Consider the following 18,115-nt stretch of genomic DNA (forward strand, 5'->3'; position numbering starts at 1 on the left):
GATAATTTAGATAGTTTCTAGAATTTTAAAAATAATCCAATCCTATTATGAACATATATCTACATTTATCTTTGCATACTTATCCCTACTGATAGGGCAAATTCATAGCTGGAGCATTTTCTGGGTCAAAGCATATGTATGTTTAAATCTTTTAAGGTTTTTCCCAATTGCCAATTCCAAAGTAGGTTTTACATTAATACAAAAAAATATGAGAGTCTAAACAGGCTGCTCACACTTTAAAACTCACATAGAACCCCAACATGTCATGGTATTAACTTCTGCTCTGTGGGCATAAAATGGCAATTTGCCAAAGAAGAACATTTTATTCTACATAAATATTTTACTCCTGGGCCAGGTTTACCATTGCCCACTTATATTTTCAAGTTAATTAAACATTACTTGTTTGTATTTTTCCATGGCTTAATTGAAAGAAACAATAATGTTTAAAATAACAGATTTGACTAATTATTTGTTCTAGGCCTTGGCTTAGGCTATTTCTTCCACCTGGAAAATCCACCTCATTCCAACCCTGGATGTATATATTCTACCTACCCTTCATGGTTTATTTCAAATGATACCTTCTCCACCTAAATCATGTTTATTTCCTCAGAACTCCCAGCACCTCTATTTAACCCTTTAGAGTTCACATTATATATAAGTCCATGATAAATGGTAGCTATCATTATTATTAGACACTGGATCTTTCCAGTTCTATAAATGTTCTCATTCTCTCCTGTCTTCCCTTGCCTGCTCCAATGGATGGATTTAGCTCAAACTACACATTTAGTATTGTGATACTAATTTTATTGTCTTTTAAAATAAATGGTTCAAGTTTTCATTTTTAATATCAACTGGTTAAAATAATATTTTTATTCTAAAGTTTCAGATTGTTGAACACAGCAGAAAATGATTTAACATGTCTCTTTGGAACTCATAAACATATGCAACTTTAAAAACTGAGAGTTAAACCTGAAACATGCTGGTGAGAGTAACATGGATGCTATCATATTAAAGGCCTTTGGAGGCAAGCGAGCATAGTTTACACGCCATCAGACCTATTTATAGAGCTGACTCCTTTCTGCAATGTCAACTGTCACCTTATACTTATTTTAAGCCTCAGGGTCTCAAGTATCAGCCTCTACTAGTTGTACAGTTCTCTCTTATTTGATATCAGAGAGCCCAATGGAGCCTTCTGAAGAACCTAGTCAGATTAGCAAAGATAACTTTTTAGAAGTTCCTAATTTATCTGATTCTCTTTCTGAAGATGAAGAAGTTAAAGCTACCTTCAGGCCTGGTTTCTCCCCTCAACCTAGCAGACGAGGTTCTGATTCATCTGAAGACATTTACCTGGACAATCCACCTTCAGGTGCAAGGAGAGTTTCATTTGCTGACAACTTTGGGTTCAATCTTGTGTCTGTTAAAGAATTTGATTCCTGGGAATTTCCGAGTGGTTCAACTGATTTTGACTTAATGAAGGACATTTTCCACACAGAAGAATATGTTTTATCTCCACTATTTGACTTGCCTTCTTCAAAAGAAGACCTTATGCAACAACTTCAAGTACAGAAAGCAATACTGGAATCAACTGAGTATCTTCATGGATCTACAAGTATGAAGGGCATTATTCGAGTTTTGAATATTTCTTTTGAGAAGTTAGTATATGTGAGAATGTCCTTAGATGACTGGCAGACATATTATGACATATTAGCAGAATATGTCCCAAATTCATGTGATGGTGAAACTGACCAATTCTCCTTTAAAATTTTATTGGTTCCTCCTTATCAAAAAGATGGCAGTAAAGTTGAGTTTTGTATACGTTATGAAACTTCTGTTGGTACATTTTGGTCAAATAATAATGGCACAAATTATATACTGGTTTGTCAAAAGAAAGAACAAGAGCTGGAGCCTGGAAAACTACAGGAAGAAGTTCCTAACAGACAAATAAAAGGCTGCTTAAAGGTAAAATCAAGGTGAGGATATATCTTACATTCCTTACTTTTTTATAATCTTAAGGTTATTTAAGGTCATTCTTTATTTCACTGGTTGTAAGAAATAGCCATTCTGTTTAAAAATATATTTTTCTTATGTATAAAACAATGGTGCTAGGCTTTAATAAGGTCAGTGCTATTCAAATAAAAGCACTGTGTTATCTATCCTCCAAATGTAAGGAAAATATGGGTATAATGTAACAGATGGCAGGGGGACTGCAATGTGTATGTTGCCTACCTAGCGAGTTATAAATTGCTTAAATTCAAACCACAGAATCTAGATTCTTAACATATAAAACTATTTAGTCATTTAATGTATATTTATTTTCAGTGGTTTTTAAATACTTTTGCCGTACTTCAAAACATTTCTGATTAACATAAAACTGTATTTCAGTATGTATCTAGTGCTCAGAAATTCACAGACTTCCCCCCAAAGCTGTAATGAACTTTTTAACGACTGATTGAGTCATACAGGGATGTTTGGAGTGATACATATTAAGTTAATTCGGAAGAGCTATGACTTTAATGATAAGCTAAGAGAAAGACAGAAGTATATGAGTGATGGATGAATTACACATAAAAGTTTATAATTATAACCAAATGTAACATTATAGAACACAAAGTAGTATAATTTAGTAAAAGTAAATGGAGCAGAATAAAAAAATGACCCAAATAGAAATAAGGATATTAGCTTTATAGATTAGAGATTTGGGATATGACCCCTCATTAGTAACCTTGCTCTCTTGTTAATGTAAAAAATAAAGAAAACTGAGTCTTCAATTCTATCTCTTGTAGAGTTGGCTAATTTCCATGACAGTAGGCGAGTAGATAAAACATCCAAGAGGAGACAGATGTCTCCTGTTCCTCCGAATCCACATGCTCTACCAGCCACAGGCAAATGTTTGATTATCCTCTGGATGGTCCACCATAACTGTCACTGGACCCAAGGATTCTAGTAACTGCACCAGAAATAGTGTAAGATGATGAAAAGGGAACTGTATTAAGAATCAAGACACCCAGATTCTAAGTGGAATTAAATAAAAACATAAAGAATTACACTGGGAAGGTTCTAACCTCTTATGCTTTAATGCCTTGATCTCTTATACAGCAATAAATAATAACTACTAAATGTGTTATTCTAATGCATTAATGAACTAAATATAATGTAGGTGAAGCAATTCAATCATATAAAATATTTCTGTTTTCATTATCCTTTAAAGTCATTTGAAAGATTGGTTTATCTGACTTTGTGAGATATGCTACATTTCTTAGTCCAAACAAAAGTTTCTCAGGTTTTAACTGATGCTATTGAGAGATAATATAATCATAATCTCTATGTGCTAAAGTAATAGTTTATCAGTTTATGAAATTATTCAGCAACATGTTAGCTATATAGATAAAATAAGTTCAACACTATTTAATAAACTATTTATATACATAAACATACACATATTAAATACTTTACAAATAAGATCATCATCTGTGAATATCTAATATACATGCTGCAAGTTGCCCTATATATTAGAGAAAAGTGAAACTTAAAAAAGGCGTAGCCTTATTGTCAAAGACCTCATAAAAGAAGCAGCGTTTAACTCTGGATTTTTCTGCAAGTTAAGAAATGCAGCTTTAAAATTACAAGCATTACATGCTGAACTATGGTAAAGATAGAGGGTTCCTTTGATAGAGCAAACTTGACTTGATAGCAAGAACAAAAAAGGATAACTGCTAGGCCTAATCTATCCCAGTCATGATATTATTGAAACTTCTCCTAGTCTAAGATATGTATAACTGGATATATATCAATACCCACATTTGTATTCAGAACAGTAACCATTGGATTCATAGCGGACACCATTCAAGTTTTAATATTGCTTTGGGGGAAAAACTTGAGAAGAGCTAAACCACAAAATGGTCTAAAGGCCTGTAAAGTTTCCTAATGAGTTATAAAAATGGAAAAAATCTCTCTCCTTCAAAACCACAAATACATTTTCTGCACTTCTATAACTTAAAAATGACCAACATAATTCAAACCACATTTTGAAAACAAGCATTTGCCTCTGGAGGAGGCCTTTTGTGCTGAATTTCAGTCCAACGTGAATTTTTACATCTGATTTATATACCACTCAAAATGGAGTGTATAAAGGAAATCCTGACAGATCCTTAGAACAGCATGTGCCATAATAGAATATTTATACAGCTTTTCCATGATATAATTTATATGCAATGGGGTTTCAAATATTCCTAAAACTCACACAAGAGAGCATTATCAAATTTCTAAATGAATATTGCAGTTGGATTTCATTGTGAAGAATTTGGTTAGGGAAAAACAGCACACCTTATTAGTGTTCTTTTACAAAATGTGTACTTGGCTAAAGCAAAAATGGACTAATACTTATTTGATCAAAAAAGTTATAGCTTCTAAAATATCTTCCTCCCATCAAAAGTTACAGAATCTAAATGGGTCTGTTTTGAGCATTTCCACACTTCCTATGTAACTTAATTTGGAGGTCACTTCCTTGAGAAGGTAAATGCAGAAGAGAAATGTATGTGAATTTTTACTTCATACATGCAAGTAGATTAATAGTGTGTAACAAAAGTCAGAGTTAAACTGAAAATAAGTCTGTCTTAATGTAGAGAGTAACAACTAAGTTGAATTCCTCTTGATACCAAAGTTAATTTGCTATCAGGGTCTCAGAGATTGTATCTTCTAGAAGTGTCAATAATCCCTTCTAATAAGTACAGAATGAACTGTGGGAACACACTGAGTGAGGCAGGATTTCTGTTATGTTTTCTCTATGGAGATTTTTTTCAGGTCAGAGTTTGCAAACCTCCACATCGATGTGGTTGTCTGTTTTCTTTGATTCTTATTCATCTATCCACTTTGGACAGAAAGAAATATCTAGAGGGAGAGGGAAACAGTTTGTAACGCATAGGCATATGACTGAGAGTGACCCAAAGGTATTTAACTGCACTGAAAGGCATGCATCATGAAATACTTGGTAAGTGTCACCACATATGTGGCACTGGTGTATGTGTTAGCAAACAAACTAAGCAGATTTCTGATCTACATCTCAGGGCCATTATTTCAAAATAAACGACCAGGGGCTTCCCTAGTGGCGCGGTGGTTGGGAGTCCGCCTGCCGATGCAGGGGACACGCGTTCATGCCCCAGTCCGGGGGATCCCACATGCAGCGGAGCGGCTGGGCCCGTGAGCCATGGCCGCTGAGCCTGCGCGTCTGGAGCCTGTGCTCCGCGACGGGAGAGGCCACAGCAGTGAGAGGGCTGCGTACCGAAAAAAAAAAAAAGACCAAAAGAATTAAATGACATTGATATAAATAATATTAAATGTACATAGATAAATAAACTAAAAATAGCATGCATAAGTAGTATAACTTCAAAGTTAAAATTTGGGGCTTCAGAATTAAACATGTCTGGGTTTGAGTCCAAGATGCACCACATGCTAGCTGTGTGACTTTATGCAAGTTAAACTTGGTACCCCTTCTGTTAATAACAATAGTACTATCTCATAGACATTGTTAGAGATTTCCATAAAATAATACATATAAAGTTTTGGCATAGTGTCTGGAACATAGTAAGTTATCAGTAAATAATAACTCCTGCAAAAAGACAAGGCTAACTCTAGCTTTAGGTGGATCTGAAAAACCCTAGAAAAGCCCAAACTGCCCAAAAGTTCCTTTTCTCTTTCCTCTCACGGGTTCTAAATTTTTACCTTTAGAGAGCCATTTCTTTGTCTTTTGCAGGATTTTAATCAACAAGGGAAACTCATTGAATTCTAAATTCTCTTGAGAGGTAGTCACCTGATATCTAGAACATCTTAAAGTTGGAAGAGATCTTAATGACTATTAAAATTTCCATGTTTAATAGATGAAAAAATGGAGGACCAGATCAAAAGGGTTTTGATTATGGCATTGAACAGACACACATATTAATCCCAGGTAATATACATTTAACTATGTGGCCATGAACATATTACTTTACATCTCAAAGCCTCAGTTTATTCATCTGTAAATAGGGGTAATAGTGCCTGCCTAATGTTGTGATGATTAAGCTAAAATAAAATGAGATTATATTTTAAAAACTTCTAGTAAAGTGTTGGGCACATATAAAGTAGTCATTAAAACCCAAATATAATTGCCGTCATTATTATCAAATTGTGTTCAGCTAACTAATTTCTTGGTTCTTGGACTTGTGTTTTTTCTCCTGACATCATAGTCTTCCTTGTTCAGGTTTCAAAATTCATTCCACAGGTGTTTATTAAGGGCCTGTGTGTCAGGTACTGTGTTGTTAGGCATATGGCTGGAAACATGACCCCGTGAAGACCAGAGGCCCCAAGGGAACAGGCCTCACAGGGGCTGAGAGCAGTTGGGGTGGGGGGGAAAGAACACCAAAACAAAGCTCAGATTCTTTGGGTATACCAGGGAAGCCATGGATGAAAAAGAACTACTTACATTACATTTCAGGTGTTCTCGGATCTGTGATCTATAACTGATCTTGTGTTCTGGACAGCGGACTGACTTTTTCAGCATCTCTTTTTTCCTCCCAACAGCTGCTAAATGTTCCTAACCATTGGGTACACAGACTGACTTCATATGGTTTTGTATTTTGTTAAGTGAAACCAATTTATTATTTTAAGTAATGAAATGGCATGATATAGGTGTTGGATGGTATTTATAACTTGGCCAAGTGAATGCAAATAAATGCCCGAAAGATTTCAATGCCAAAGGAAAAAAATTGATCAGTCTTCAATTTTTGTTCTTGAGGAACAGAACCAGGTACATTCAAGAATGGGAAAGAGAGAGATACTTTCTAAAGCACGACTTTAAGATTAGAGAGAGTTTATCTTTCAGGGTGGGAAAATCATTAAAATGAAGCCAAGAAAAGCACTGGAAAATAGTGCCTAAGACATGGTCCTGTTGCATGTTCCAGTCAGAGCTTTAGGATTGTGAGACTTCCTCAATTTTCACTTACAGTATAACCTGGGGTCCTGGAAGTAGTGCAAAGAAGTGTCAATAGCCCCATGAGGCCTTTAGGACTTAATGTATTCCATAACTAACCTGTTTTGAGTGCACGCTAATTGTGGAAGCCGGGTCTGTTTAAGGGAGGGACCTCTGGCAGGGCCATATGGAAACCCAGAACACAGCTGCACAGGACCCATCAGGAGGACTGTTTGGAAGCTGCCAGATGGTTGACAGCAAGGAACCAACTAGTTTAGAGTTTCCTTGGAGATCTACCAGGGCTTTGTGGCTTCCTGGTCTTGTGGGAAATCCATACCCCTATAAGCCTAGACTTTCCCTAGAGTAGTTTTGAATCTTTTCTGAGAGCAGAGGAAGAAGAGGGTCTCACCACTCAGGGTTTCTCTCAAGCCCTAGCTGAAGGGAATCACTATGGATGCCAGGCCTCACATGGATCCTCTGGGATCTCTACAAGCCTAACTTCCCACCTGAAGCCCATGTGCAGCCTGTAAAAATGGAGCAGGGCCCAAGAACTCTGAGCCAATAATGCTCCAGGCAAAAGATGACTGTGAAGTGGGACACTTAAGTTTTTCACCTTCTTCCAATTCTGCTCACTGTGACTCTTGTCCTTGTTCCAAGGTTTTACCCCAGCACCCCAACAGGAACAGTATAAGAGAAGTAACCTCAGGGGCAGTCACCTGAAGTGGGCCTGATTGTCTACTGCATTGTCAGACTTAAAAGATCATACATATATAAGTGTGTGTGTGTGTGTGTGTGTTTATATGTGTAAGCACATATTTATATAATACACACACACATAAAAATTCCTTTCCTTAAATGCAGACCTCTAGGCTGGCAGGGACTATCTCTATCTTACATCCAATTAAGGTCAGCTGCACAAATGGGCTTTGAGTTTGGATTGAGACAGTGGAAATGGATAATTTTAGAGCTGGGAGCACTATGGGGTACAAGGCAGATTTGAATACAGAGTTTTGGTAGGAGATCCACAAAAGCAGGAGGACCCTGGGGGTCTGGAGTGTGTGTGTGTATTTGGGAGGGAAGGAGGATTCCAAAAACAATAAGGCATATTGGAAACAGCATGGGCTTTAAAGTAGGGCAGATTTGGGCTTTCATTCTAACTAATTAGTAGCTGTATGAACTTGGATAAATTACGCTTTGTATCCATTTTATTCAGGTATAAAATAGAGATAATAATCTCCACTTGGAAGAGTTGCTATGACAAATACATTAGCTAACATATATAAACATCTATCCCAGTTGCTGACACTTAGTAGATACTCAAAATGGCACTGGTGATAAATTCCATATTTTAAAATCTTGTACATGGCTAGTCCTATGCCCAAGATTAATGGAGAGATGATTTTTCCCCTCAGTATCATTCCTGCTGCCTGGATCCACGTTAGTACAAATACATAGTTTCAAAATTATGGGTCCAATAAGCTTTTGGGCACTAACCAGGGAAGCTAATATTTTATGGCATTGCTACTATGGGGAAAAATGATTCCTAAATTCCAGCAACTTCTGGGTTATAAAAAAATTTTGGAACATCGACTGGATTTTTTAGGTATTTTTTTAATGAAGTACAACATGTTTTTTCTTAAGGTAGTTCTTCTTAAGATGGTTCTTTTGGAGTAAAAAACTGAGTTGGCTATACAGTTTCACCTTATCATCCCTGTATACATATGAATAGAAATTGAATTTTTTTATTATATCTCTATTGGAGTATAACTGCTGTACAATGTTGTGTTAGTTTCTGCTGTATAACAAAGTAAATCAGCTATACGTATACATATATGCCCATATCCCCTCCGTCTTGAGCCTCCCTCCCACCCTCCATACCCCACCCCTCTAGGTCGTCACAAAGCACCGAGCTGATCTCCCTGTGCTATGCAGCTGCTTCCCACTAGCCATCCATTTTACATTTGGTAGTGCATATATGTCAATGCTACACTCTTACTTCGTCTCAGCTTCCCCTTCCCCTTCTGTGTCCTCAAGTCCGTTCTCTACATCTGTGTCTTTATTCCTGCCCTGCCCCTAGGTTCATCAGTACTGATTGTTTAGATTCCATATATGTGTGTTAGCATATGGTATTTGTTTTTCTCTTTCTGACTTACTTCACTCTGTATGACAGACTCTAGGTCCATCTACCTCATTACAAATAACTCAGTTAATGAAACTGAATTCGATATAATTATTTCCTCTAAGAAGATCTATTATACACCATTGAATTTTGGTCATTTCTCTGCTTTTGAAGCATTTTCTGTACCCCACCACTATAAAAAGAAAAAGCTCCTCAGGGCATAACTCTCAAATCTTTTCTGGTTTTTATTCTGCTTCCCTAATAGCTTTACTTGGGTAACTGGCATGGTAGTGTTATTATCTATTATATAAATAATAACTGGTTTTTAACCTCAGTTTATAACCTCAGTCATACTATCCTGCTGTTTAGAGATTTTATGACAAATAGAAATAGATTGCCAAATTGGACTGTTATACAACATTGTTTAGTGACAGAGACCAATTGTACATTAAACAAACCTGTTCTAGGAAATTTTACTGTTCCCTCCCCCTCTAGTTATTCTGAAAATGGTCTGTCTGTGCTGTACATCAGTGTTATTCAAGTCACAACTACAAATGGGATTCTAATATCATAAGACAATGATTGTCCTGGGTGCGGTTGTAGATTTGAATTTCATTCACCCCTTTTGAAGTTTGCAGCAGTAAAAAAGATCAAAATATCCCCCAAATTGAAATCTGTAAAGCAAGCCAAATTGTAGATGCTTTTCCTAATTATGTGAAACAGACTTTATACCCATTTAACACTGATGGTACTCTGCTTGTTTTACAGAATTAAACCATGATACAAAGCTAACCTATTGACTCTAAAGCTGTGATAAAAACCCTAAGCTGATTTTCATTCTTAAAAATTACTGTGGATGTATTCACACAATTACAAATTACATAGAACTGCTCAGGTAACTTTCAGCTTCATAAGCCACATATGATATAAAGCTGAGTATTTTCACATTTTACTAATATCTCCTTCTGAGGATTAATGTTTATAAATAATTTTATAATAATATATTGTTACAACTTAAATCTCTTGAGTATTTGCCAATGGAAAAATCTCACCGAATTTTAAAATCACATTCAGGTACAAGCAGAAGAAAATATGATCTTCCCATATAATCTTGAGTAAGTGTATAAGACTACTGTGCTTAGTGTAAATAAAGTTATAATCATTTTTTTCCAATGCTAATACAGCACTTGATTTCTGAACAGTCTTCCTTGAATTGTATTGTAGGAGAGACCATCTAATTTTATCCTTTGCTTTCAGGCAGAATTATTCTGAAAACTACCCAAGCCAAATGCTTATAATATTCTCTTTTTAAACATCTCCTGGGAAGACTGTGTTCTTTAGTAAAGTATTCGATCAGGAAAGTCTATGTTTTTCATGTAGCCATTCATGTTGTTATATACCTTTAATCTTGTCATTTGTTTACTCCGATTCTCAACTGAATTAAATGTTGGAGTTCCTATACTTATACTTTAAAATTAAAGTATTTAATTTCTATTTTCCATGTCAAATAAGCTCAACAACATTAGATTTCCCCCCTGAGTTCCTAATGATCAAACCAATAAACTAGTTTGTAGTATTTCAATGCAAAAGTCAGAGAAGAAAAAAATCATCACCAACCAGTGAATGAAGCACTGTTACAAGGACCGTGCACTGCCGGAACCAAGGTATCAGGGCAGCTGGATAGGTTAATAGGCTAGCTAAGAAGCTTTCCCAATCCTGCCCTCCTTAGCTCTGAGTCCTGAGTATTGGACTCCTGTGGGAGTCAGAGAAGGGAAAGAGGCTTTATTTTACTAAATCACAAAATTAAAAGTACTTCAGAAGATCATGTCATTTATTTCTCAATCCTACCTAAAAAGATAGCTGCATTAGAATTGTTGAAACTCTCTTAGACAAATAATGAATAATTTTGAATAATGGCTACACCCTTTTCTAGAAATCTCATTTTTAATACAATTTCATTCAATAATATAATTTTATAAGTACATTGAAAAGAAATTTTGAATAGATTTGTAAAAACCAAATGTAACACTGACCAGCTGAAATTTAAACTGTTGTAAGTGTACCTTTTTGTAGAAAGGTTAATACTGTGTTCACAAGCAGAAGTCATTTGAATATATGTTAAAATTATTGATTCTGTGTGTATGTGTCTATGTGTGTGTACAATTTTAACTAAAAGGCATTGTTTGAAGCAATGAATATGTACAGAGGACCGGTACAGTCAATCGAGCTGATAATTTATTTAGTAAATTGAACATAGGGAGCAGTATAAGTAATATTGCCCACCTCCATTCAAGTTATCCTTGATGCATTGCTTTTTTGTGCGGAAAGCACATACGCATATGTATATATAAGCTTTTCGCTTTTCACAAAGATAGTTCATAATTTTCTAGTATTTTATATTGTTTGTATTAGTAATACCTCATTCAAAGTTACCTTTGGCAAACCAAGTTAAGCTTTAGACAATGGCAGTTATGTGAACATTCAAGGCATTTGTTTACAAATCTCATAAAACTCGTGTAGTTCACCACGGCTACTCCTACTGTCGATTTATCCATGTTATGGAACTTGCTTTTGCCCTTTCATAGCTTCACTATACTGCCTTAAAATTACCAGTTTCCAGCAATATTTTCCCATGGAGTAGCTACTCCTATGATGCAAAATAAAACAACTTTCCTTAAATGAAAGGGTTGCTGTTTGCCATGTTTGCATCTGATGCAGTTTATAGGCAAAGAAATTAACGTTCAGTGAAACTTACTGTTTATCAGATCTTTTTATTTGGAAGAAGAGGACTTTTGTCATACATCCCTCTATATCTGTTTAGCCAGAATTCTTCCAATGGTGGCCTTTCAAATGGTGGCCTTTTCCTGCACTTTTAAAAACTTTTATGTGTGTGCCATCTTCTCAAATGGATTGCAAGATCCTTGAGGTCAGCCGTGGTATATTAGTTTAAGCATTACTCCCCACTGTGACTAACAAAGGGTTTTGTGTGGAAAAGCTCTGAAAAAATATTGATTAAACCTGATAATCGTAGAGCCTGGTAAAATCCTAAAGTATCCATTCTGAATACTTAAAGAATGAATTATACTTTTTATAATTTTAATGATGAGTGCTTTTATTGTTTTCACAATCTTTAAAAATCAGGGTCCTACTGGTCATCTCCATCTGGATATCCATGTGGCAAATTAATTCCCTTACGTCCCAAACCAAAGTTACATTTCCCTTTCAATCCTAATCCTTCTTCCTCTATCCTGTACTTTGTTTAAAGTCATAATCATCATTCCAGTCATGCAAATAAGAAACGTCAACATAAGAACTTATTTCTCTTTTGCCAACTCCTATTAATTCTACACTCATATTCGATTCCATTGCCACATAAGTAATGACTGTTCATTTGAATAAAAATAAACATTGTTTCTGGGGCTTCCCTGCTGGCGCAGTGGTTAAGAATCCACCTGCCAATGCAGGGGACATGGGTTCGAGCCCTGGTCCAGGAAGATCCCACATGCCACAGAGCAACTGAGCCCTTGTGCCACAACTACTGAGCCTGCGTTCCAGAGCCCTCGAGCCACAACTACTGAGCCCGCATGCCACAACTACTGAAGCCCGCGTGCCTAGAGCCCATGTCCTGCAACAAGAGAAGCCACCACAATGAGAAGTCCATGCACCGCAACAAAGAGTAGCCCCCGCTCGCTGCAACTAGAGAAAGCCCGCACGTAGCAAGGAAGACCCAACGTAGCCAAAAATAAATAAGTTAAATAAAAAAATTTATTTTAAAAAACACATTATTTTAAAAATAAAGAACAGAGTATACAAAAAACATACTTACACATTATAAAAACAACAGCTAAGAGGGAAATTTATTTCTTCAATAACCACATATTTGTTGTCTAAATTGACTCAAAATTAAATATAGAATTGAACATATTAACCATATTAACATCTTGTAGTAGTCTAAATTTACTTGCAGTTACCAGGGTATCAAAGAAAGATCAAATTGAGAAATAAGTTAATATAGTCTACTATAGGACACTTTATTTAGTCTTTTCTTCTTTCCTGTCTTCTAAAGAGCTGATTCATTGAGTCAGTACAATGTTACTATTCTGTAATGTCAAGTAATCTTAACATCCCAAATAAAAGAAATACTCGTTGGTCAGCTTTTGGCTTCCTTCATATCACAATCCAGACCAGTGGGACAAGAGAAAAATCCAACAGGCTGAATAATAAAAGACCAAAGGCAGATATTGAATGTCCACTGATCAGAACTAAGTCATTCATTCTTTCTCTTTGCCAGGGCCAGGACCAGGGCCAGTACTCATGTTAGTTCTGCTGCCGCTGCTTGTGGCACTCACTGATTCTGACACCTGTGGATTCTGGGTCTGGCTGTTGTTCTGTCTGCTTTTCTTTACCTTAATGACTTCCTTTGACTGGGCCTTTTGCCTCTACCAGATTCCTCCCCTGTACCTAAACCTAAACACCTAAACCACGTCCTCTCTGTCTTGAGATTGCAGATTCTTCACCTTTGCTTATATGAAACCGTACAAACAAAAACAATTAAAGAGAAAAAATGCAGTGCATGTAAATGTTTAACCTTAAAACCTACAAGAAGGTAGTATGATGAATCTGCTACATTCTGTTGAGTACTTTTTAAAAAAAATATTTCTTTATTTAGCTGTGCTGGGTCTTAGTTGTGGCATGTGGGATCTAGTTCCCTGACCAGGGATTGAACCTGGGCCCCCTGCATTGGGAGCGCAGAGTCCTAGCCACTGCAGGGAACTCCCTATTGAGTACTTTTTTACAAAATTACTTTAATATAATTTTAGATTTAAAAAAAATTATAGGAATAATATGAAGACTTCCCATATTCTTGTATATAAATGTTTTAAAACTATATAAGAGGAGTCCAGTTACATTGATTCTTATAGGCAAAAGCTTTTACCTTTGAAAACCATAAGCAATGGTGACTTTCTAGTTTGTAGCTAACTGCTGATTTTTGCAGAATATAAACTACAATTAAAATGTTTTGTGAAAATATTAACAAACTCAGGTGGAAATAGTACTGTTATTATATTATAATGCTTTAAATTTTAAAATTATATTTTTCTTTTTATGATATAAGAATTGGGAAACAAATATATGTTTTAGGAAATTAGCATAAATAATTACATATTTTATATGGCAAAATAATAATATACCCCATCTATAATGACACATCAATTAACTCTTACATCACTACCCTCAACTACCATCTCATAGTTTTCATTAAGAGTTTTACTATAATTTTCCTAATATCCTAAAGAGCTTTATTGTATAAAACCTGAAGTTTCCACCCAAAGTATAAATGTATTATTGAGGTAGGTAATGCATAGCATTTGTAAATAGTTATGTTTCACTTTCTCAGAAGATGTGTTTTAATGAAACTTGCTGAAAATTAGAGTTTTATCATTTACGTTTGTTGTTGTCCAATTAACTTTTAGTATACAAATATGGATGGGTTCCTACTGAAAATGGCATTTTTGAGACTGAGTTAAACAATTTCTGGGGAAAGCTTAGCTATTGACTGAGCATCCTGGAGGGGTATTCTTATTAGTACAACAGAATACTCCTGTCTGTGACTAATTGAGGCAATTATTTTTTTTGAAAACCCTCAAAATTATGTTGGTGTGATTATAAGAGTCTTTTTTTTCTGTGTTATTCTTCAATTCCTGGGGAATTCCTTGACCACTTATGGTAATTTTGGACCAGTTTGCTTTCATTCTTTTAATTTTTATCTGAGCATCTGTAACATTTATTAGAACTTGTCTACAAAACCAGGTGGGACTCTCATCTTGTGCATGGATTGTAGTCCATTGACAACTTTAAATTTATGATATTTTACTGCTTTAACAAGTTAGCTTGTTCTTTGGTTTAGAAATTTCTAATTATATAAACTTAAGGAATACATACTTTAAATGTCTCTATCATTATTTCTTAAGTGATATAAAATTACCTCCTACTAGATCACTTTTATACATTGTAGTCAACAGGCCAGTCCTATTTACATAAGAAGAAATTTAGGCAAAAGGGATTTATTTGATCAAGACCAGGAAATATATAAGAGGAAAAGCTCTTTTTGTGATTTAAGATCTCTAATTCCCTGTGGCTTTGAACCATAGTGCCCCAATCAGCCAATTAACCATAAAGAAATTACAGAGTCCTTAATTTATGTAGGATTCTTCTAGTTAGCTTCTATTTTCAAGCATTAATTTGATAAATGGATAACATTTATGCACATGAGAAGTTAGTTATCAACATAAATGGAATGACACAGACTTAGAGGAGAGCATAGGAGATGCAGGGCAACAGGCTTTAGAGAAATGATTTACTGCAGGCGGACCTGATCAGAAACAGCATCACAGAGGAATTGAACTTGATCTGGAAATGGTAAAACTTGGGTAGGTGGAGAAGAGTTAGGAGACTGTTTACATAGAATAAAAAATACTTGTGGACACGGCAGCAAAAAAGATAAGTCGGAGATTTTGTTGTCAATTTGACTGCCTGGAATGGAAAGAATTGTGAGAGTCAAACTTGAAGAAAAAGGTTGAAAAAGAATTGCACAGTCTTGCTAGACCAAGGATTTTGAACTTTAGTTCCTATGCTCAAGGATAAAGTATTATTTTAGTTATATCAATCCAGAAAGCATATGCAGAATAGAGTGAAAAGTATGAACTAGGTCACTGTCCATAAGAAGGGATATTGATTTTCTATGTTCATAACTGTTTTTTACTTACTGTTTCTGTATGTTAGAATGTTTAAAATATAGGTTTTATCCTTTTCTCATTATCAGTATTAACTGAATTCTGCTGTAGGTCATCTTTAACGTAAATAAACACACATATATATATTATGGCACTAATTTTTAGGTATTTCTATACTATTTCATGGGTGATTTATTTTACTACTCTGGTGACACTTAGGGGAAATTTATTTCTATAATTGTTTCTCACCCAAATTCTTCCTTCAAAATCTAAGGTTTACGTTTTAATTTAGTGAAAAAGATTAGCCCAGGCATCTCAGTCTTTATCTTCTTGGATGGATACATGGAAATTACACCAGTATATTTTTTTCTATAGTACCAATGACCTCAAGATTAAGAGGGTATGAATCTTGGTTCACATGAAAAAAAAATAATCAAAATATTAGTATCAAAGTTCTAACTATGCTTTTCAGCTTGTGTATTAAAAGAGAGTAAAAAAAAAGATCGATGACTAGAAGAAATGAATACAGGATCTTCATACATTCAACAAATCTTTGTTGAACACATACTATGTGTCAGGTACTGTTCTCAGTACTAGAGATACATCATGAAAGAAATGACAATCCCTGTCCTCATGTAGCTTACATTCTAATGGAAGGAAAACTAATAAGTAATAAACATAAAGAATAAGTAAGTTATTTTAGAAGATGACATATGCAATTGAGAATATAAAAAACAGAGCAGCATAAAAAGAATAAGGAATAAAGACTACTTCATTGAGAAGATGACAATTGATCAGAGACTTGAAGAAAGTCAGTCATGAAGAAATCTGGGGGAAGCGAGTCCCATGCAGAGCAAAGCAACCAGTGCAAATATTCTAAGCAAGTTCAAGTGATGGATCTCCCCTTCTGTTTACATTAGGTTCTCATGCTCTTTAGGTCGCCTGTACATTCTTGGGCTTATTTCGCAAAGGACCCATCACTACCCACAGGGTCTCTGAGAGAAAGGGGCAGGGTAGCAAAGGTACAGATGAAAATATGTCAGCAGCAGTTTGTCTTTGACTCTAAAGTCTTTTAGGGTCCCTTTCTGCTTTCTCTGGCTGCCCAAATCCCTATATCCAATCTTTTAGATTCATCTTTGCAACTGAAGGACTGAGTTGCAATTTTGTCTTGGTGAAGGTGCAGTTGTGTTACAGGTAATCTAATCAAAGAAGAAATTCCACATTTGAGTTATCTTAAAAAGCACTGAAAAATTCTATCTATTATTATTTTATTTCAAATTTTTTCGATTATCCTGACAATAAACTATAAGTATTGTAGATACTGGATAAGTTTATGTAAATTGATACCTGTAAGAAGAAAACATTTTTCATAAATTAACACTGTATATGTATAATAAATCAAGCAAACCATTGTAAAATGATGATTTGGAAAGAGCAAGTGTAATCTTGCAAGTGCCTTTACTTATGTAGCAAATGAGGAAAAAAGAAGACCGGAATATAAGCAGTTTTGATCTTTTTATATGAAACATTATTTTACGTATTATAAACTCCAAACACATTAAACTATCAGCATTATCCACAACTTACATTTAAGCCACTACATTGCGTGTTCTGCTTTTTTAATAACTGTCACCTCATCGCTACCATTTTCATCTCAAGACTAATTGTCTCTTTTATGGGATCTAACCAACTAGTGTCCTTGGCAATACACTTTACGGTGCTTGCATTTACAATAATTGTTTGGGCAATTTGCCATAGTACAACTGGAAAACATTTTACCATCCCAGGTCTAAATCTTAACAAACATGATCAGTGTTAGGGTAGAAAAGATTAATGTCTCTTACCCTAAACAGCATCTAGATTTCATTTCAGTTAAAAAAAATCAGTAAATTTAAATTCACTGTTGTATGGATTGGTAATTCCCATGATGAATAAAAATTAATTGTGGGCTTCCCTGGTGGCACAGTGGTTGAGAGTCCGCCTGCCGATGCAGGGGACACAGGTTCGTGCCCCGGTCCGGGAAGATTCCACATGCCACGGAGCGGCTAGGCCCCTGAGCCATGGCCACTGAGCCTGCGCGTCCGGAGCCTGTGCTCCACAACGGGAGGGGCTACAACAGTGAGAGGCCCGCGTACGGCAAAAAGAAAAAAAAAAAAATTAATTGTTTAATAGACCTAACAGTAGCAGAAGTAAAATCCCTAAAGAATTTACATTATTGCTAACCTGCTTGATTATGTATACCCTCTCCTCCCACCCCATAGAAAATCTTAAGAGCAGAGTATTTTCACTGAAGGATTTATTTTCCCACTAACCATACTT

General features: G+C 35.5%; 1 protein-coding gene across 1 annotated transcript in view; it reads left to right on the forward strand.

The window, feature by feature from the left end:
* Positions 1 to 875: 875 nt before the first annotated feature.
* PPP1R3A (protein phosphatase 1 regulatory subunit 3A) overlaps positions 876 to 18,115 on the forward strand; it is a 37,058-nt gene continuing 19,818 nt past the window's right edge. Inside the window, 1 exon segment of the mRNA XM_089917496.1 lies at positions 876 to 1,970. Within this exon segment, the coding sequence (XP_089773622.1) occupies positions 1,183 to 1,970 (788 nt within the window). The 5' untranslated portion in view covers positions 876 to 1,182.

Source organism: Delphinapterus leucas, chromosome 9 (genome assembly GCF_059928025.1).
Source record: "Delphinapterus leucas isolate spDelLeu-1000000601 "Yukka" chromosome 9, BTC_Dleu_Yukka2, whole genome shotgun sequence".
Lineage (NCBI taxonomy): Eukaryota > Metazoa > Chordata > Mammalia > Artiodactyla > Monodontidae > Delphinapterus > Delphinapterus leucas.